General features: G+C 50.7%; 1 protein-coding gene across 11 annotated transcripts in view; it reads left to right on the top strand.

Annotated features, from left to right (window-relative positions):
- Positions 1-21025, top strand: part of CTDP1 (CTD phosphatase subunit 1) — a 71022-nt gene that overhangs the window by 11818 nt on the left and 38179 nt on the right. For 9 of the 11 annotated variants that reach the window (XR_004733119.3, XR_004733120.3, XR_004733122.3 and 6 more), the window contains exons 2-6: positions 3158-3241; positions 3978-4071; positions 6234-6362; positions 12844-12994; positions 19917-20007. Coding sequence is in view for 4 of the 11 variants with exons in the window: in XM_035271410.3 (XP_035127301.2) it covers positions 3158-3241; positions 3978-4071; positions 6234-6362; positions 12844-12994; positions 19917-20007 (549 nt within the window). In the remaining 7 variants the exon portion in view is untranslated. Of the gene's footprint in view, positions 1-1979; positions 2081-3157; positions 3242-3977; positions 4072-6233; positions 6363-12843; positions 12995-19916; positions 20008-21025 lie in introns of those variants that run through there. The other 2 variants (XR_004733121.3, XM_035271411.3) reach the window with 1 other exon arrangement.

A 21025-nucleotide genomic window follows, 5' to 3' on the forward strand; every position in this document is an offset into this window, starting at 1 on the left:
GTTTGGCAGCTGCTTGTCTGTTCATATGGAGCCCCTTTGGAGTGACCTTGGGGGGTCATTGGTCAGTCATGACTGAGTCTTTCTGGATTCCTCTGTTCCATGAGTTTATGAAGTATGCTTGGTAAGTTCTGAAGTCAGGTGGTAAAAGTTCTCTGTTGGTTTTCAAAATTGAGATTCTAGGTTTCCTGAATTTTTATATAAATTTCAGAACCAGCTTGTCAATTTCTGACTGAAAAACACCTGTTTATTGGTTAAGCTAGAGACACCGCAGATCTTTCTTCATGCTAACGTGTTTAAGGGAGATTGGCAGAATCCTCCTAGTTCATTTTTGAGAATTCCTGAAAAAATATTTCCCAAGCCACAAGTTTCAGTTTAAAAATGAGCAAAGCGAATAAATACAAACTGCCTATTTGCTGTGCATACAGAGGAGAGGCCCTTCCCGCCCCGTGTGTCCTCCTCACGTGATGCTTGACCACAAAACCTTGCCCAGTGAGCTGGTTTACCCTGTGTCTCTTAACACCTGCAGCAGCATTGCGAGGGACACAGCCTTGTTGAGCCGGAAGTCCTCTGTCAGGTTACAGAGACCCAGGAACCTTCAGAACTGAGCTGTACCTGCAGCCTTGGGGTGCTGTCACGGGTGGGCCTTTTCCTCTCTTCCCGTTGCACGGGTGGAACGAGGAGCCTGCAGCGTGCTGGTGTGCTGCGTCCGGTAGGAGCTCTGCAGGGTCTCCTTGCAGAAGGCTGATTGCAAAGTGATGTCTGCTGGAGACTGGGGAAGCCTGTTTGAGGGGCTGCGGCTTCCAAGTAGGGTTGCTGCTGGGACTGGGGCAGAAATGCCTGGGGAAAGGATGTGGGGCCATTTGGAGGACTGGGTTTGGGTGCTGGCGGTGGGGCCGCAGAGCCCTGTGGGTGGGTGGAAACAGCTCAGCTGGGAGTGCATGAGTGCCAGGTATCGGAGGGAGCCTGGATGTGAAGGCCCCGAGTGCCGCTGTGATGGTGGTGGGGACGCAGACTCCTGGGTGGGGATGGCCCCCGCGGCCTCAGCAAGTGGGGAGCAGGTGTCCCTGAGTCCTGTGAAGCCTGGCGGTGTCTCTGACCAGGTGTGGTGGCCGGGAGGGAGGATCATTTTGGAATATCTGTATATATACGTGACGAGATACCTTGGGGATGGAACCCAGATCTAAACACAGAATTCATTTATGTTGAACGTCACTGTACACACAGCTTGAAGGTGATTTTACACGGCACTTGTGAGGTTTCAGGCATGAAACGCAGCTTTGCTGCCCATGGCACGGAGTCAGGAGTGGAATCTCCCCCGTGCTGTTGTCTCCCAGCCCAGAAGTTTTCGGATTTAGGATATTTGGATTGGGAAAGCTCAACCTGAATGTAAAAATTTAGATTCTTTTTTAAAATATAATTTAAAATTTCCCTGGCAGTTTCCCTGGGCTCTGCGGCCCGACCGCCAGCACCCAAACCCAGTCCTCCCAATGGCCCCGCATTTAGACTCTTAACAACCGGTAAGAAGTGGTTGTTTTAAAAAAATGTTTCTGAGAATTGAGGATTTACAGAATAGAGTTCTCAATAAAGTTCTCTTTGTAATTTTTTAAATGACCCTTTCTGAGTTTCCTGCTGGGGTGCTAGTGGGAGGCTCTGTGTGAGCTTGTGGGGGCCAGGGAGTCCCGTGGCTCCTGTGGTTGCTGAGCGCACAGGACACATGGGGGCAGGGCCACCTTGTCCCGATCACTGCACAGGGTCAGGATTAGGGTTCCAGGCCCAGAACCCAGAACAGATTCTGGAGGAGCAGCTCAGATTCTAGATGGTCGCTGGCAGCCCGCTCCATCCCGAGGGCGCACTGTGTCTTCTCAGCACCGTTCCTCCCCCAGGATAATCTGCACACGCCCATCCTGTTCCCTCCCTGGGAAGAGCTCCCTTCCGCTCCCCTCCAGGATGCAGGCTACAGACGCCACCCCTGCCCCTCCGAGTCTCCCTGCACTGCCCGCTGAGGCACAGTGGTCATGGAAGATGGGGCCCTTGTTCCCGCCTGCGGCCTGGTGTCCCAGTGGGCCATGGGCCTGGAAAGGTCCCGTTGACGGATGTAGCTTGCTACGGGGGTGGGGGCTGGGCAGCCTCTTGTCTGCAGGGTGGGTTTGTCAGAGCATCCCGGCCCGGAGCCGGGCATGGGGTCTGCGAGCACCTAGGGGCGGGTGGTGAGTGGTGGGCTGCCTCGTTTCCACGGGTTGGGGGGTCAGCAGGGGACTGTGAGCACCTGGGGTGGGCTCTGAATACTGGGCGACCTTGTATTGCAGGGCAGGGTGGTCAGCGGGGGACTGTGAGCACCTGGGGTGGGCTGTGAGTACTGGGCGACCTTGTATTGCAGGGCAGGGTGGTCAGCGGGGGACTGTGAGCACCTGGGGTGGGCTCTGAATACTGGGCGACCTTGTATTGCAGGGCAGGGTGGTCAGCGGGGGACTGTGAGCACCTGGGGTGGGCTGTGAGTACTGGGCGACCTTGTATTGCAGGGCAGGGTGGTCAGCGGGGGACTGTGAGCACCTGGGTGGGCTGTGAGGGCAGCCTGTGGTCTCGTAGCCTTCAGATTTCAGCACTTCTTCCAAGGCTTCTGATGACCACTGTTTAGACAAAACAGTGTGTGTTTATATAAAACTAGGAATATTACAGGAGTTCTGTCAGCAAAATGTAGCTGCATCAGCTTCTTTCTTGATAGGAATGATATGTGGGAGGTAATTTATTATTTTTTGATATTCTACCAAATTGTGCCTTATTGTATTGAATTAACCAAGTTTTAGATTTTATGGAGTCTCTATCAGAAATGTCTAGGATCACGTATAAATAGAGACAGCTTTCTGTTATCCCTGAGTGTCCTCACTGGACCAGATAGCCTCAGGTTTCCAGTCATTCCGTGGGCAGCACAGCGGTGGTGTGGTGTGATAGGGGTTGGTTTCTCATGAGCGAGACCTGTAGATGGAAAGTTCTTTCATTTTATAGACAAAGAAATGCCCTCAAGAGTGATGTAACCTGCCTGAAAAGTTATTCGAAAGTTAGTGTAGAATTGGTACAAAACTTAGATTTTAACATTCTCACTTGGGCTCTTCCGATAAACCAAGAGATTTAAAACTGTTCTTCCCTTTGTGTTTTGTAGAGCGGTTCTGGTGACGTTAGAAGGATGTAGCCACCCAGTTGTCATGAAAGGCTTGTGTGCTGAATGTGGCCAAGACCTCACCCAGTAAGTATCCAGAAGAGTGAGATCGCTGCCTGCCGGCGCTCAAGGTGGTGGCCTCTGAGGGGTCCGAGAAGCAGTGCTGGGGACACAGTGAGGGCTGCTGGTTTCCCGGCGGCAGGTGCAGACACCTCCCTCGGGCCCCACCCGAGTCACGAGTCACGCTCAGTGGGTTTCTTTAGGAGGCGGTTCTCCCTGTTCTGTTGCGTAACTTCCCATTCTGTTCTGTCACTCCAGCCTCATGCTGTTCTCAGGTGTGGGGGGGCAGGGGCTGGAGGGCTGAGGCCTGTTTTCTCCTGACTGTGAGGATGTAGATCGCTGAGTGTCTGGAGCAGCCCCTCCCTCAGAGCAGCCTGTGCTGGTCCTCCCTGAGGGCCCCCACCTCTAATGCCAGGTGGCTTCTCAGATTTATCCCTTGTACAGGGGGTGGCGCAGCAGCTTCCTTTTCTGCATTTGCACGTTTGAGAGCCTCTTCCTGATTCTGTGTGACTTTGCAGTTTGTTTTCATGAAGAACTGGCTCTGTGTGTGCGTGAGTGGCCACGAGCTCAGTGTTTTCACCAGGTTTCCTGTCTGTCTTAAACAGTGGAAAATGTTTCCACAGTTGCCAGCAGAATTCACTTCTGCTCTAAGATAGCAACGTGTGCCGTTGAGACATCAGTTGGAATCCCGTCACTTAGAGCTCAGTGTGCCTCTGTGCGCGGTGACTCAGCTGAAAGCCCTGAACCTGTCCTTCACTCACAGGTTGCAGAGTAAGAACGGGAAGCAGCAGGTGCCGCTGTCCACGGCCACCGTGTCCATGGTGCACAGCGTGCCGGAGTTGATGGTGAGCTCCGAGGTGAGCTGGGCGTCCGCGGCTGGCGTTCCAAGGAGGGCGGCTGCAGAGAGCACATACGTGTGGTTGTTGTCGTTACTGGAACAACCCCTCGTCACAGAGATGACTTACGGGGGTGCTGCCTTCCTGAAACAGACGGCCGCCCTTGGTCCTCCACAGACAAGTCTGCCCGCAAAAGCAACTTGGGACCCCACACTGCGTGACCTGCATGTCGGACCTCCGGGTGCTGCTGCAGCTCTGAACAGCCAGGCTCGGCCTGGGGTCCCTTGAGCCAAGTCCTAAGGGATGAGACAGCTGCTGGTGGAGCTCAGGAGGTGGCCACACCGTCAAGGCGTGTGCCGGACGAGGCGGGAGGGCAAAGTGTATATCAGGGCAGATGCTGGCAAGGGGTTGGTGGTGGGGAGGGTGGTACTTTGTTGCCTTCCAGGAGCTGCTGCTGCTGGTGCTGGTGGGAAGCTGGCTTGGGAGAGTGGGCGCACGCAGGGGCAGGTTGGGGGGTCCCAGGGGTGTTTGCCTTGTAGCTGACAGGAGAGCCCATGGGGGTTGTGGGGAGGAGAGAATGGGCAGGTGTTTGTGTGCCCAGTTGACAGTGAGATGGGTTTTTATCTTTGAGTCTACGCCTCATTTATGTATTTCAGGAGTTGCTGGGGGCACTGTTGGTCAGCGGCTCTGGGCATCTCCTGTGCTCAGGGTTGGACCTGTGCTTGAGGCAGACGCCATGTCCCCGACCTCGCTTCACCCTGTGGGTGAAAATGCTCTGGGAGCCGAGAAAAACTAGTTTGTGATCTTACAGACTTTCAGGGCTGCACAGTTTTGTAAATAGGTAAAACACTTTCCAGTGTTATGATTTTAGTAAATTCATGCTTTTAAATGATGGACCCCAATTTTAATCTTTTTGTGGGAAAAACAAAATGCCAGCTACGTGATTCTGGGTTTTCTGAATTACCAAACTTTAGACGAACGTAAATGTGTGTGCATAAACCAAAGCTGGCAAGTTTGGTGGTGAAGGGAGGAGAAAGTACCCCCATCTCCTCCGTAACTGGGTACTTGCCGGCACCTTGGTGCGTTTCCTTTCAGAGATGGCCATGGAGGAGGCTCTCCTTGAGCGGGATCGGGATTTGGTTTGTGAAGAGTGAGGGCCAGTTGCAGTGACAAGGGCAAGTGATGCGTCTGGTGCGTCGCATCCTGTGCGCTGCACCCTGTGCTGGGCTCCTGATGCTGGGCGGCCGGGCCCTTGTTAGGAGCTCTGCTCCAGGCCTGGCATGGAGGGACACCCCGGTACGCCATCACCAGGTCCCGGGTCTCTTTGAGACACAGGAATAGGCTGATTGTGGGGGTTTCTGAGCGCAGCGCCCTCACCAGTCTCTGCTGCCCAGCCTAGGCTGCCCAGCACCTCCGTCCTCCCAGCCTGGGCTGCCCAGCACCTCCGTCCTCCAGCCTGGGCTGCCCAGCACCTCCGTCCTCCAGCCTGGGCTGCCCAGCACCTCCGTCCTCCAGCCTGGGCTGCCCAGCACCTCCGTCCTCCCAGCCAGCTGACTTGGTTTCTTAATTTTGCAGCTCATTTTTATTGAGTGGCCCATAGTGTTGAATCCAACTTTTTTTTTTTTTTTTGAGACGGACTCTCCCTCTATTGTCCAGGCTAGAGTACGGTGCCGTGATCTTGGGTCACTGCAACCTCCACCTCCCGGTTCAACTGATTCTTCTGCCTCAGCCTCCCGAGTAGCTGGGACTAAAGGCATGCGCCACCATGCCTGGCTGATGTTTTTGGATTTTTTGTTTGTTTGTTTTTTGTGTTTTTGTTTTTTTATTTTTAGTAGAGATGGGATTTCACCATATTGGCCAGGCTGGTGTTGAACTCCTGACCTCGTGAGCCATGGCACCCGGGCTCAATTCAACTTGTATAGAAACAGCCAGTTTCTCTTCCCCTCCATTTTCATGGCTCATGTGTTTACCTGAATTATAAAATGATGGTCACAAGTGAGGCTGCCATGACCAGGTTGGTGACCCAGCCCTGGCTCTCGGCCTGTGCAGCGCAGGCCCTGGGGAGTGCCAGGGTCCAGAGAGGAACATGTCGGTATCATTTTCTGTTTCTGATGAAATGGAGTTTTACGTTGGATGCAGACGACATGCTGACTTTGTCATTTCTTGTTTCTTTTTAATGGTAGCAAGCTGAACAGCTGGGAAGAGAAGACCAGCAGCGGCTGCACCGAAACCGGAAACTCGTGCTCATGGTGGATTTGGACCAGACGTTGATCCACACGACCGAGCAGCACTGCCAGCAGATGTCGAATAAAGTGAGTGTGGGCAGCACCCCACAGGACAGTGTCCCGGCCCCAGACCTTTGACCCAGAACCGTGTGATCGCGTTAGCTCGATTCGTTGCCATAGGTCAGCCTGGATCTGGAAAGCAGACCTGCTAGTTCTGGGTGTGAGCCTTGTGTCTGTCGGGCAGTTGAGGAGCGTCCGAGGCCCTGGGCAGAAATCCTGATGCCTACTGTGTCTCCTGTGTGGTGGAGGTGGCGTCCCACTTCCTGCCCTTTGTATGAGGATGGGGTGGTGGACGGTGCGAGGAGCATCTGAGGGGGGAGTGGGATGTTGAGGGCAGGTGGATGCCTAAGTTTGTTCTTTGGGAAACTGGGCTGGAGGAAAAGTCTGGGAGGTGGCCGGCATGCATTTTCCGGGGTAATTACGGGGGAACCCTATTTAGTGCATATGAAACCCTTCCCGAGCTTTGTCCTCAGGATGAAGCCAGAGAAGCTGAATTCTAGACCAAAGCCTTTGTAATGCCTGTGCCGAGGCTTTGTCAACCTGGACGGTCGCCAGCAGGGAGGCCCTCACCAACTCTGAGTTATCTTTTGGTGTTTGCTATTAGTCAGGTAGTATGTGGACTCTGGCGCTTGGTTGGAGACTTCCGAGGCCCATCAGTTCTGACCTTGCCAGTTCCTGAGGGTTCCTGGGCATCTTGCAGGTCCCGAAGGCAGCCACCCGGTGGGCCGGAGGGTCACCACAGAGCCGGGCATCCTCCACGGCCGAATGCCAGGGCCTAGGACCAGCAGCCCGGACAGATTGATGCAGCTGCGATAAGTCAGGCTTGTGACGAGCTTCATCTGGAAGAAGTTTGGTTGAGGTTGGCCTAGTCAGTCAGGTGGTCAGGGTGATCTGCGTGGAACCCTTAGGTGACATAAACCCCCGTGTCTTACACTGTTTGCAGAATGCAGGTAATTGAGTACCTGCACAGGAGTTTCCCTCACGGCCCGAATTCAGGCCTTTACCCACAAAACAGTTGATAATTTTGGCTGTGTTCGTTATTTCTATATATCATGGAATCTTAAAAGGAATATTTTCTTTTATGCAGTAGAAACTGACTGGGTATTTTCAGATTGGTTCATCCATACCAACTACTCTACTCACTAAGGGTTTTTGGGTTTTTTTAATGCCTATTTTGTGACAAACTAGGTATTTTGAAGGATGTAAGGACTTTATGAAAATACATTTTGCATGTATGTACCTTCGTAAATTGCTCTGGCTGTTCCTTGCTTTTGTTGTGCCTTTGAAGTTGGACGTTTAGTGAGTTTTATAGGCACACCTCATTTTATGCTTCACGGATATTGTGTTTTCCCAGAGAGGAGATTTGGGGGAACCCGTTGTTGAGCACATCTACGGGTGCCATTTTCCAACGGCATGTGCCCACCAAGTGCTGTGTCACGTTTTAGAAATGCCCGTGGTACTTCAGGCTCCTCATTCGTGTTCTGTCCGTTACAGGGGTCGGTGGTCAGTGATCTTTGAAGTCACTGTTTTAATAGTTTTTTCATTAGTGTTCCCCCTGTTACGGGGATTTGTGATCAGTGGTCTTCAAGGTCACTGTTACAATAATTTTTTCATTAATGTTCTCCCTGTTACAGGGATTGATGATCAGCAGTCTTGAAGATCACTGTTGTAATAGGTTTTTCAATAGTGTTCTCCCTGTTACGGGGATTTGTGATCAGTGATCTTCGAAGTCACTGTTGTAATTGTTTTGGGGTGCCACGAAGCACACCCACATAAGATGGCAAACCTGATGGATAGCTGTGTGTTTTTTGCCTGCTCCACCAGCCGCCCCTTCCTTGTCTGTCTGTTCCCGTGCTCAGGCCTCCCTATTCCCTGAGGCATAGCAGTATGAAATTAGGCCAAAGTAATAACCCTGCAGTGACCTCCAAGTCTTCAAGTGGAAGGAAGGCTCATTCGTCTCTCACTTTCAATCAGAAGCTAGAAGTGATTACGCTTGGTGAGGAAGGTGTGCCGAAAGCCAGGGTAGGCTGCAGGCTGGGCCTCTTGCACTAAACAGCCAAGGTGTGAATGCAAAGGAAGCATTCTTGAAGCAAACTGAAAATCCTTCTTCAGTGAACGCACACATGATTAGACATGACATAGCCTTGTTGCTGAGGAGGGAGTTGCATGGTTTGAGTAGAAGACCACACCAGCCACAACATTCCCTTTAGCCAAAGCCTCACCCAGAGCAAGGCCCTGACTCTCTTCCGTTCTGTGAAGGCTGAGAGGCGAGGAGGCTGCAGAAGAAAAGCTGGAAACCAGACAGGTTGGTTCATGAGATTTAGGGAAAGACGCCGTCTCCATAATACGAAAGCGAAGGTGGAGCAGCAGGTGCAGATGGAGAAGCTGCAGCAAGTTCCAGGAGATCTGGCCAAGACCATCGATGACGGAGGCCGCGCTAAGCAGCAGTGTTCAGTGCAGACAGAAGAATATGCTGCGTCAGGCTTTCGCAGCTGGAGAGAAGTCAGTGCCTGGCCTCTTACTCTTTAAGAAGCGTTGGGAAACACTGCCAAGGGGAAAGGACTGACAGATGCCTACGTAAATTGGTTATGAGTAACACATAAACAAGGAACAATGAACTGCAGAAGCCCGCAGGAGGCCTCTGAGGAGGGCCTCTCCATGCCTCATGTTCCAGTGCAGGGTGACCTCGGCTCTGTTACCATAAACACTGTGCTCAAGGACGTAAAACCCCTTCGTAGCACTGTGACATAGCCAGACTTGTAGGCTTCTTGTAAGGCCTGTGTTCCATCAGCTGCACGGAGATAATAGGCCAAAGATAACAACAAGTTCTTGTTTTGTAAAACTCCCAAACCACCAGTTGTCAATCCTTAGGATGATACACCAGTTCCAGCCACTGATCACTCCACCGTCACTCTACCCCTACCCTATAGATCAAAGTGATTGTAATCAATGAATAGTGTGGGTGATCAGAGGTCGGGGCCTCCACTGTTTCCTCCAGAGTAATCAAGTGATGGCCCCCGGTCCCACTTTTTCTCTTCATCTGTCTTTCTCTCATTCCCTTGTCGCCACCGAACTCGGAGTACCCACAGGTGATGTAGGGCTGGCCCCCTGCATTCTGGCACACCAACGTGTGGGTCTCATGGATTCCCTATAAAGAAGTATATCTCAGGCTGTAGCTGTCTTAGAGAGCAATTTCTTTGATGATTCTGGGGAAATCAAATAGAAAATCCTTCTGGAAAGGATTCACCATTGCAGGTGCCATCAGGAAATTCATGATTCATAGGAGGAGGTCAGAATATCAGCATCAGCCAGGAGTTTGGAAGATGTTGATTCCAACCTTCGTGGATGACTTTAGGAGGTTGAAGACCTCAGCAGCGGAAGGAGCTGCAGGTGGGTGGAAATGGCGAGGGAACTAGGAGTGGAGCCTGAAGATGACGAATTGCTGCAACCTCAGGATGAAACGTGAACAGATGAGGAGTTGCTTCCTATGGATGAGCAAAGCAAGTAGTTTCTTGAGTGGAATCCTCTCCTGGAGAAGATGCTGGGAACGTGGTTGAAATGACTGCAGAGAATTTAGAATGTTACATAAACTAGTTGGTAAAGCAGTGGCAGGGTGAGAGAGAATTGCCCCTAGTTTTGAAGCTTCTTCTCTGGGTAAAATGCTGTCAAACAGCATTGCATGCTACAGAGAAGTCTTTTGTGAAAGGAAGAGTCGATTGGTGGGACAGGCATCACTGTCATCTCATTTTATGAAATGATCACAGCCACCCCTGCCTTCAGCAGCCACCCCTCTGATCAGTCAGCGGCTGTCAACACCAAGGTGAGGCCCTGCACCAGCGAAAAGTATATGACTTGCTGAAGTTTCAGATGGTCATTAGCATTTTTAAATAATAATTTTTTTTTTTTTTTTTTTTTTTAATTTTTGAGATGGAGACTTGCTCTGTTGCCCAGACTGGAGTGCAGTGGCGCCGTCTCAGTACGCTGCAGCCTCCACCTCCCAGGTTCAAGTGATTCTTGTGCCTCAGCCTCCCGAGTAGCTGGGTACCACCACACTCAGCTAATTTTTGTATTTTTAGTAGAGACGGAGCTGTACCTTGTTGGCCAGGCTGGTCTTGAACTCCTCACCTCAAGTGATCCCCTTGCCTTGGCCTCCTAAAGTGCTGGGATTACAGGTGTGAGCTACTGCACCCAGCCATTTTTAATAATAAAAGTATTTTTAAATTAAGCTAGGTACATTGTTCTTTTAGACATAATGCTATTGCACATTTAATAAGCTACAGTAGAGTGTCAGCATGAATTATATTCACTGGGAAACCACAAAATTCATGTGATTCTCAGTATCTCCAAGGTAGACCAGCTGGAGTCTGGTTATCATGTAGCTGTTTGTCAGTGTGTGGTCTGGAAGGCGAAGATGTCCTGATGTGGTGGGGAGGGTGGCCTAAGCATGAACAGCCCTCTGCCTCCCAGTACCTAGTAGTGTGCCTTACTAGACATCCGGAGGAGACCCTGGGGCCGGGGCCTGGTCCTACTCCTGGCCCCTCTGAGAGCAGTTTCGGGGATCGGGGTGGGGCGGGCCACACCTCCCAAAGCCTGGACAGCTGCTGGACTTTTTACTATTGAGCAGTGGGAAAGTTGTTAATAAAACTTCTCACTCCTAAATCTTTAACGGAATCACTTCTTCATGAGGTTGTAACTAACTTAGAGCTAGAAAAACTTAACTGGGCTCAAGTCACCTGCCTTCTTCTAAAGCCATTGAGAGTAAACATTTCACTGAGGAAGTCAGTGACAGGATTAAAAGGATCGAAGTTTAACTTCCTGAGGAAAGGAAACTGACCTTTCCTTTGGTGTTGAACACGTGCGTGTTGATCACATGTGCGCAGGTTGGTATTGCTCATTTCATCCATCTACTAAATATGATTTAGAATACTTTTAGATTTTGTGCTGTATGTGTAAATGAAAGAAACGATCTGCAAATTACTTGTGCATTATACCAGGTTACCTGGGAATGCTTGATTTCCGTTATTCAATAACTCAGGAAAACACTCTGAGTGCATGACGTGGACATCTGTTCAGAGCGACCTGTGTGGCTTTGCTGTTCAACATGGGTCCGCATTTGAAGAAACAAAGGCAGAAATGGCATCAGTGGCTACCTTGTAGTTATCATAGGTTGTTACTGTTGGCATGGTCATCAAGGGTGGTTATCCAAGGCGGTGGATGGTTACGTGAGTAGTAAGTGTCCTTGTCATCGGTGGTTATCATGGGTGTTACCGGTGGCGTGGTTATCCTGGGTGGCCTGGTTATTGTGTAGGTGTCACGGGTTGTCACCGGTGGCGTGGTTATCCTGGGTGGCCTGGTTATCGTGTAGCTGTCACGGGTTGTCACCGGTGGCGTGGTTATCCTGGGTGGCCTGGTTATCGTGTAGCTGTCACGGGTTGTCACCGGTGGCGTGGTTATCCTGGGTGGCCTGGTTATTGTGCAGGTATCACGGGTTGTCACCGGTGGCGTGGTTATCCTGGGTGGCCTGGTTATTGTGTAGCTATCATGGGTTGTCACCGGTGGCGTGGTTATCCTGGGTGGCCTGGTTATTGTGTAGCTATCACGGGTTGTCACCGGTGGCGTGGTTATCCTGGGTGGCCTGGTTATTGTGTAGCTATCACGGGTTGTCACCGGTGGCGTAGTTATCCTGGGTGCTAGTTGCAGGCAGATGGTTCTCATGAGTAGTTAGTGTTGTTATCATCGAGCTGGCGTAACGTGTTACTGTCAATGTGGTTGCCTGGGCGGTTATCCTAAACAGTCGTTGCAGGTGGGTAGTTACCATAGTTATCATGGGCAGTCATTACCACACTCATTGCAGGCATTCCCACAGCAGAGAAGGCCACACTTGCTCACTTGTACTGCATGCACAGAAAGTACTGGGTTGTAAACGTCACCAGTAGCTCCTTGCACCAGTTGGGGTCACATCCTTATTTGGAGGGGTGGGCATATGTGCGTCCTCTGTCCCATGTGGAGGGGTGGGCACACATATGTTCTCTCCCATGTGGAGGGGTAGGTACACAGGTGTCCTCTGTCCCATGTGGAGGGGCGGGGTCTATCCCATGTGGAGGGGTGGGTACACACTCGCATGTCCTCTGTCCTATACACTCGCATGTCCTCTGTCCTATGTGGAGGGCGGGTACACACTCGCATGTCCTCTGTCCTATGTGGAGGGGTGGGTACACACTCGCATGTCCTCTGTCCTATGTGGAGGGCGGGTACACACTCGCATGTCCTCTGTCCTATGTGGAGGGGTGGGTACACACTCGCATGTCCTCTGTCCTATGTGGAGGGCGGGTACACACTCGCATGTCCTCTATCCCATGTGGAGGGGTGGGTACACACTCGCATGTCCTCTGTCCTATGTGGAGGGGAGGGCACATGTGTGTCTTCAGGGCGCCTGTCTCAGGCATGTGGATTTAGGGGCTCCTGGGGTCCTCAGCCTTTTCTCCTGACCGTCCCGTCATTCTTTCAGGGCATCTTTCACTTCCAGCTGGGCCGGGGCGAGCCCATGCTGCACACGCGCCTGCGTCCTCACTGCAAGGACTTCCTGGAGAAGATCGCCAAGCTGTACGAGCTGCACGTCTTCACCTTCGGCAGCCGGCTCTATGCGCACACCATCGCAGGTCAGTCGGCCACAACCAGATTGAGCAGTGTGAACACCGGGTTTATTTCCTGTTTTCAGTGATGGTTTTTTAAAGGTGAGGAAAGAAAAGTGAAGAAGCTCTCCCGGGAGCTCAGTTTGAGTCTTAGGGTTGGCCATTGTGCAGAGGGTAGTGAGGAGGGGAATTCTGCCCTCAGGGCTGGTTGAGGGCGGGGCTGCGGGTCACTTCGGCTGGGTGCAGTACTGGGTAAGCAGGGGACCACGTGGACACATTTTCTATGGACTTACTGTGACAAATACCTTTTTAATTGGTTCATGAGGACTTCGGGCCAGGCTGTTTCTGTGCCCTCACGCTGGGTGCCTCACTGCACACAGGGTGACCATCTCTTACCTAGACGTGGGCACCCTTACGGTTTAACGTTTGCTTCTGTCTCTGGGATGACGGTGTGAGCGCCAGCCTGCGTGGGAGGCAGCAAGGGGACGATGCCATGGGACGGGGACCGTCTGTCCCACATGGATGTGGATGCCGAGTGACAGCGTAGGCATAGCTCCTCCTCGCCGGCTCTAGAGCTTGTTAGATTGAGCATTTTAAAATTCAGAGGTCTTTCTAGATTGGTCTTAGTCATTTGTTGTTGGTGGGGAAATGAATTTTGAATCCTCCTTTAATATTTAGTGCCTTTGTAGAAAATTGTGATCATGACCTTTAATTCCTCCTGTAAAAAAAATCGGCACATTCAACTGTAACATTTTGGCTGTTGCTCTGTGGCTGCCTGAGGTAGATGATATGAAGACAGGTAATCGTGCACAAGGGTGATGCTGGTGACGTCCTCAGGCCAGCAGAGAAGTAACCCCTGCTATGATCTCATGGTTTTACACCCCTGAGTCCACATGTGAAAACCTAGTCTCCACGGCGAGGGTGTTAGGAGGGGCGTGGGAGGTGGTGAGGTCATGAGGGCTCCATGCTCATGAATGGAATCAGGACCCTTACCCAGGCAGGCCAAATCATTGGCATCCTGGTCAGGCTCCTGTATCCAGAACTGTGAGGAGGGACGTGTGTTCCTGAGTCACCCACTCTACGGAGTTTCTGTAGAGCAGCTCCAGCCGACTAAGCCACCTACTGTGTGAAAACAGACCTTGAATCCTTCACATGCTCCAGGCCTAGATTGTGCCCAGTGCCTGTAACTCACACAAGCTGCGTATGAGAGGAGACCCCCGAATCCTTCGCGTGCTCCTGGCCCAGATTGTGCCTTCACATCCAGGGCCTGGGCACCTCCCAGGGGCCGACCCTGTAAGTCACACAAACCACAGTGATGGTAACACCCACTCAAACTAGACAATGCGGGAGGGTGGGGAGCGGGGAGAGCCATCATTTTTACAGTTACAAATGTCAGGAAAAGACTAAACACCAGAAAATTATTACTCACGGTCACCATCTTCACGCCTATCCCCTATTCTCTGTTTTCTTGGTGTGTGATTTTGCCTAGTTTGTCTCAATATGTACACAAGTTTACATACTCTTCTTTTCACATAAGATTTTTTCACTAAGAATGTATCCATCACATGGTTATAAACCTTCATCATTTCATGTAAGATTTTCTCCCTCCTCTGTGGACTGGGTCCTCTGGGTGAGTTCCTGGAACCAGGATTGTCAGGGGAGGGAGTGATTCCGGACCCCCAGGACTGTGAGGACTGTGCACTGTGTGGCCTGCTCCCGGGGTGGGCGGCAGGCTGGCCGAGTGCCTGCAGCCTCCTGTCTCCTGCACGGGTGCACGCCAGCGGGCACAGCGCGATGACCTGCACGTCTGATTCCTGAAGACGGCGGTCTGAGCTACTTCGGTGGTTTTTCTCCTCCTCCTCTCCTGTCTTCCCGTCCGTTTGTTTAGTGGCCAGAGCTGCTTCTCCAGGTCTCTGTTTAAAGCTGGGTTATTTAGCTTGGCTGTTCCACAGGCTTGCGTACCCTTTTCTGAGAGGTATCAGTGTGGGTTGGTCAGAGCACAGAAGCCCCAGGGAGGAGGAGCATGTGGAAGGCTTGGGTCTGTTTAAATGCTTGGCTGGAGGGGGGTTGGGCTAAAAGCAAAGGGGTTCCAGATTTCAGCTGGGCCACGCCCTTGCTGCCTGCCACACGGACACGCAGGGCATGGGACGCCGCAGTCTGACTCCACAGTAATGCGGCCTCGTGTGGTGTAAGATGGAGCAGGTAAAGAGAATGCCATGTTTCTTTATCAGCCTGAAAGCTGGAGGGAGCCCGGTCGCTGCTTACATATTCAGCAGAATGTTCATGCTGATGTCCACAGGCTGCCAAGCCACGTGGACAGCAGAGTAGTGACCTGCTCATGGTCACCTGTCTGCAGAGGGCCTCAAGCCTGGGTCCTGCTGCAGTGAGACCTGCTAGGTGTGCTGGGCATCACGGAGCCCTGTCTGTGCTTTCTCCACTTTAAGCTCTGCTTTCTACACGCAAGGTCCAGTATTCCAGTGGGTTTGAGGGATGTTGGTGAAAACCGAACGAAGACATCACAGGGAAACTGCAGACCAATCCCTGTGAGCACAGATGCAGAGATTCTCAGCAGCCCAGCAACATGGGAGGAGGGCTGCGTCCAGGCTGTGGTTCAGGAAGACCGAGCTCTGCTTTGATGGGTGAGCCTCGAGGCTCGTGGCTGGCGAGATCTGTAGAGATGACCTGGGCCAGCTTTTCAACAAGTGAGAAAGTGAGGTCCAGCCTGAAGCCTGAGGTGGCTGCTGAGCTTCCGCTCTTGATGCTTTTCATGTTGAAAGTGACCATGTTCGGCTGTGCATGGTGGCTCATGCCTGTAATTTCAGCACTTTGGGAGGCCAAGGCCAGCAGATCACCTGAGTTCAGGAGTTTGAGATCATTCTGGCCAAAATGGTGAAACCCCTTCTCTACTAAAAATACAAAAAAAATTAGCTAGGTGTGGAGGCAGGTGTCTGTAATTCCAGCTACTTAGGAGGCTAAGGCAGGAGAATTCCTTGAACTCAGGAGGCGGAGTCTGCAGTGAGCCAAGATCACGCCATTGCACTCCAGCCTGGCCAGCAAGAGTGAGACTCCATGTCAAAAAAAGAAAGTGACTGTGTTCATAGCCTGTGTGCTTTCAGTCTGACTAGGATAGAAATGGTAAGTGTTTGGGATGCGTTTCATTATCTTACAGTAGAGACTACTAATTCTATTAACAGACTCTAGATTTAGCAACCGTGTGGCCTCAGTGCTCATCTAGAATTTACATGTTCTTTACACAGGAAGAAACAGTATGGTTTATTTCTCCTTTAAGTCCAAATATGGGTTTGTTTGTTTGTTTGTTTGATACAGAGTCTCACTCTGTTGCCCAGGCTGGAGTGCAGCAGTGTGATCTCGACTCACTGCAGCCTCCGCCTCCTGGGTTTAAGCGATTCTCCTGCTCGAGCCTCCTGAGTAGCTAGGACTACAGGTGCATGCCACCACACCTGGCTATTTTTTACATTTTTAGTAGATACGGGGTTTCACCATGTTGGCTAGGATGGTCTTGATCTTCTGACCTCATGATCTGCCCGTCTTGGCCTCCCAAAGTGCTGGGATTACAGGCGTGAGCCACCGTACCAAGCCTCAGTATCTTTTTGTTAATGAAATGCTAACAAACCAGTGATATTAAGGAACCAAAAGTTCCTGACAGTGGTGCATTTGAAACGTCTGGAGGTGGTGACAGCTCCGCCAGGAAGCAGGTTCATTTTCCAGAAGATCTTACAGAGTCCAGAGTGCATCACACAGCACGGGGGCTGCAGGGTAACTGAGGTGCACGTGTCTGCTCTTTTGTTTTAACCACAGTGCCACAGGGCCACAGGGTAACTGAGGTGCACGGATCTGCTCTTTTGTTTTAACCACGGTGCCAGGGGGCTGCAGGGTAACTGAGGTGCACGTGTCTGCTCTTTTGTTTTAACCACAGTGCCACAGGGCCACAGGGTAACTGAGGTGCACAGATCTGCTCTTTTGTTTTAACCACGGTGCCAGGGGGCTGCAGGGTAACTGAGGTGCACGGATCAGCTCTTTTGTTTTAACCACAGTGCCACGGGGCCACAGGGTAACTGAGGTGCACAGATCTGCTCTTTTGTTTTAACCACGGTGCCAGGGGGCTGCAGGGTAACTGAGGTGCACGGATCTGCTCTTTTGTTTTAACCACGGTGCCAGGGGGCTGCAGGGTAACTGAGGTGCACGGATCTGCTCTTTTGTTTTAACTGTATTGTGTGTGTTTCTGCATGTATTAGAAATAGCAAATGTGTTTCTCGCAGTTGTGATTTCGGAGGTGGTGGTGCAGAGAATGAGCCCAGTAGGGATGGGGGCAGGAGGTAATTGGTTAAAAGCCAGCGTGAAAACAGTAGTGATTGGATAGAGTGCTGTCAGGACACATTCAGATCCCAGAAGTGGACGCCATGTTCCACGTGGGGAGGAGACACCAGGCCTTCCAGGGCGCGCTCAGATCCCAGAAGTGGACCCTGTGTGCCACACAGGGACGTGGAGCCAGGCCTTCCAGTGAGACTTAAGTCTTGAGAGAACATGGCTGCGTGGCTGGAGTTTGGATTCGTGGTGCTTCTGAGATGTCTAGTCTGCCTCCTGGCTTTCTGCATTACTAACATTTGTGCAGGGGATCCACATGCCATGGCAAGACCGCAGTCCCAGCTCCCAACTCTGCACCGGCTCTCTCTTCTGCAGTCCAGTCGCCATTTTGTTCCGTGGCAACTGTACATGCCATGGCAGATAGAGGTTGTGTGTTCATGTGTTCAGTTTTCTTACAGGTTCAGCCTCTTGTGGGAGTAATATTTGTGTTGTATTCATTCTTGTACCTTCTATTCCCAGTAAAATTCCAAGTAACGTTAAACTTAGTAAATGTTAAATGAACAAACACCCCTCAACACCTTGTCTAGGTGCAATAGCATACCTGTCCCTTGGGGTATGAACAGGTGCAATAGCATACCTGTCCCTTGGGGTATGAACAGGTGCAATAGCATACCTGTCCCTTGGGGTATGAACAGGTGCAATAGCATACCTGTCCCTTGGGGTATGCACAGGTGCAATAGCATACCTGTCCCTTGGGGTATGTACAGGTGCAATAGCATACCTGTCCCTTGGGGTATGTACAGGTGCAATAGCATACCTGTCCCTTGGGGTATGTACAGGTGCAATAGCATACCTGTCCCTTGGGGTATGTACAGGTGCAATAGCATACCTGTCCCTTGGGGTATGTACAGGTGCAATAGCATACCTGTCCCTTGGGGTATGTACAGGTGCAATAGCATACCTGTCCCTTGGGGTATGAACAGGTGCAATAGCATACCTGTCCCTTGGGGTATGCACAGGTGCAATAGCATACCTGTCCCTTGGGGTATGCACAGATTTATGCCTTCAGCCACTTGTATGATGAGTAAATGTTAAATGAACAAACACCCCTCAACACCTTGTCTAGGTGCAATAGCGTACCTGTCCCTTGGGGTATGCACAGGTGCAATAGCATACCTGTCCCTTGGGGTATGCACAGGTGCAATAGCGTACCTTTCCCTTGGGGTATGTACAGGTGCAATAGCATACCTGTCCCTTGGGGTATGTACAGGTGCAATAGCATACCTGTCCCTTGGGGAGTGCACAGATTTATGCCTTCAGCCACTTATATGATGAGGAACTGAAATGTTGCTTTCTGAGGCTTCATAATTACAGTAGCTTTTCACCTCCAGAATGTTTTAAATGGTTGGTGAAATTAAATTGACATTGAACTTGATTCCTCCAGCATATTTTACTAATGGAATAAATTGCCTGAAAAGCCTGTTTTGCTTTTCTTTAGTGCCCTACTTCCACAAACTGAAATACGCTTACTGCATATTCTATGGTTCTTGTAAATTAGCAAGAGATAACTTATTTTAAAAGTCTTTATATATAAATATGGGCACTTTAATGTGAATTGAAAACTTCGCAAAGTGAGGAAGATACCACAGTAGGCTTAGAGTTTCGAAGGTGAATTTGTAGACCAAGAAACCCAGAGTGGAAGTAATGCCAAGAAGTCTCTGCCTGATTTGTTGGTTGTGATCAGGGTGCTTCCTGAACTGTAGGTGGCTTTGCACATAGCATGGGATCGCTATGTTTAAGGAGCCAAAGCAGATCCTCAAGCACCTGAAGCTCTTTAGAAAATGGTTGGTAAAAATTTCACTAGACTTGTAATGACAGATGTCAGGTAAAGGAGGTGTCGAATGAGCCCAAGCAGATTCCTCACTGTGGAAGTACATTCTGCAGCAGCTGGTCAGCGGGATGTCAAGTCTGTCCTTCTTCCCAGTCTCTTCTGTCAGGCAAGCTTCTTTGTTGCCTCAATTAGCAGCGCTAAAACGTGGTGTATCATGGTGAGAAGTAACTGGCCTTTCTGTGTATTTCTACCACACAGCATGGGAGTTTGTATCATTCTACTAAAGCATATGGGAGAAGCGAGCCTCCTTGATAGCTTTCCTCCACTAACTGTTACAGACAAGAGTGGTGGGCTGCCTACCTGGGGTTAGAAAGGGTTATATCCAAAGGGACACAGAATAATTTCAGTTTCATATCTAGACTCGGTCACGTGGAGAAGCACACACAGAGTGTTTCGAGATAGAATGGTAGCTTTCCTGTTTTCCTTATGCAGGTGCCTTCCATAATTTTCTTACCCGTCTAGTTTACATAGGCACTTCAGTAGGACATTAGAAATTTTTCAGATTAATAGAATTATAGACACTTGTCAACATAATTTGTGTTTGAGAAATAAGTTCACCTTGAGCAATCAGAAGCCCTAAATGAGGCATCTTACCTGAACAGGGTAAAGTGTTTGGTGCCAGTTTTCCATGCTTTGTGTCTGCCCTGTGAGGAAGCACCCAGGTCTTCGCCATGTGCTGTGTGATGTAAATGCATCTCAGATGTGCAATCTTTGTCCTGTTTTCTTTTCAAGGATTTTTAGACCCCGAGAAGAAGCTTTTTTCTCATCGAATATTATCGAGGGATGAATGTATCGACCCATTTTCTAAAACAGGAAACCTTAGGTATGTACCCGGCCAAGTTCATCACAGAGACTACTCGCTGTTCATTGCCCATTTTAAAAATCACATTTTGAGATTTAGACCAATATTCATATTGGTGTTTTTTAGGAGTTTCCTGTCCTCTCTCCAGTTTTCCTTGTTAGCCTCAGAGTACTGAGAAAATTCCTTTCTAACCTGTGCTCCTGCTGCCTCCCAGGCTGCCTGAGCCCTGGTGTTTGTACACAGCCCCTGATGCAGGCTCTGCCTGTCCCAACAGCCCTGCCCTGAAACCACCCTGGAGCTGGGCCTTGTGTCTGTGGAGGTGGGACTGTCGTCCTCTCTGCCTCGTCTCTCAGATGGCACGCATTTGATGTCAGCCTGCCACCTGACTTTGTGTATCTGTTTGCTTAACCAGTCTTGGCGTGTGTGATCGTTCTAGTCCCTTTAGCTTCAGATTTTCATTCCTGTGCAAACACCTGGCGCTGAGGTTTGTAGTTGGAGAGGTAGGAGGCAGTGTGCATCCCCACAGTAGCCAGGTGTGAAGCATTTGGCCTTTTTGCCTCTGAGTATCCAGGAAATGGCCAGGGCTTCTGGGGAACTCAGGGACTGACTTTCGGGCCCAGAACCCAGGAGGGCAGAGCCATGTAGGGACGCAGTGGGCATCAGGGAGGCGGCAGCCGTGAGGGCCTGAGTGGACAGAGGAATGTCCGTGACTCCATCCAACGTACAGATCTGCAGCTTTGTGGGGCTGCTGGTTTAGGGAGTGTTCTTAACGTCAGCATTGGCATCTGCGGTTTGTAATTTTCCTAGGAGCTTGCCTGTGTTAATCCTACTAATAATTTAGAAAACCCTAGGTCTCATGACCGTTTTCTCATATTTTTGCCTTTTGCCATTTCTTCCTTTCCATCAGTTCCAGAGCCCATCCCCGTCAGCTCCTCTGAGCTTTTTTGACACGGCTGGCCCCTCTCCACCCCTATGCAAGACTTTTGTATATTCTTTTATATTCTTTGATGTTTCTTGCCCACTCTGTATGAAGAGCTTC

Source organism: Callithrix jacchus, chromosome 13, assembly GCF_049354715.1.
Source record: "Callithrix jacchus isolate 240 chromosome 13, calJac240_pri, whole genome shotgun sequence".
Lineage (NCBI taxonomy): Eukaryota > Metazoa > Chordata > Mammalia > Primates > Cebidae > Callithrix > Callithrix jacchus.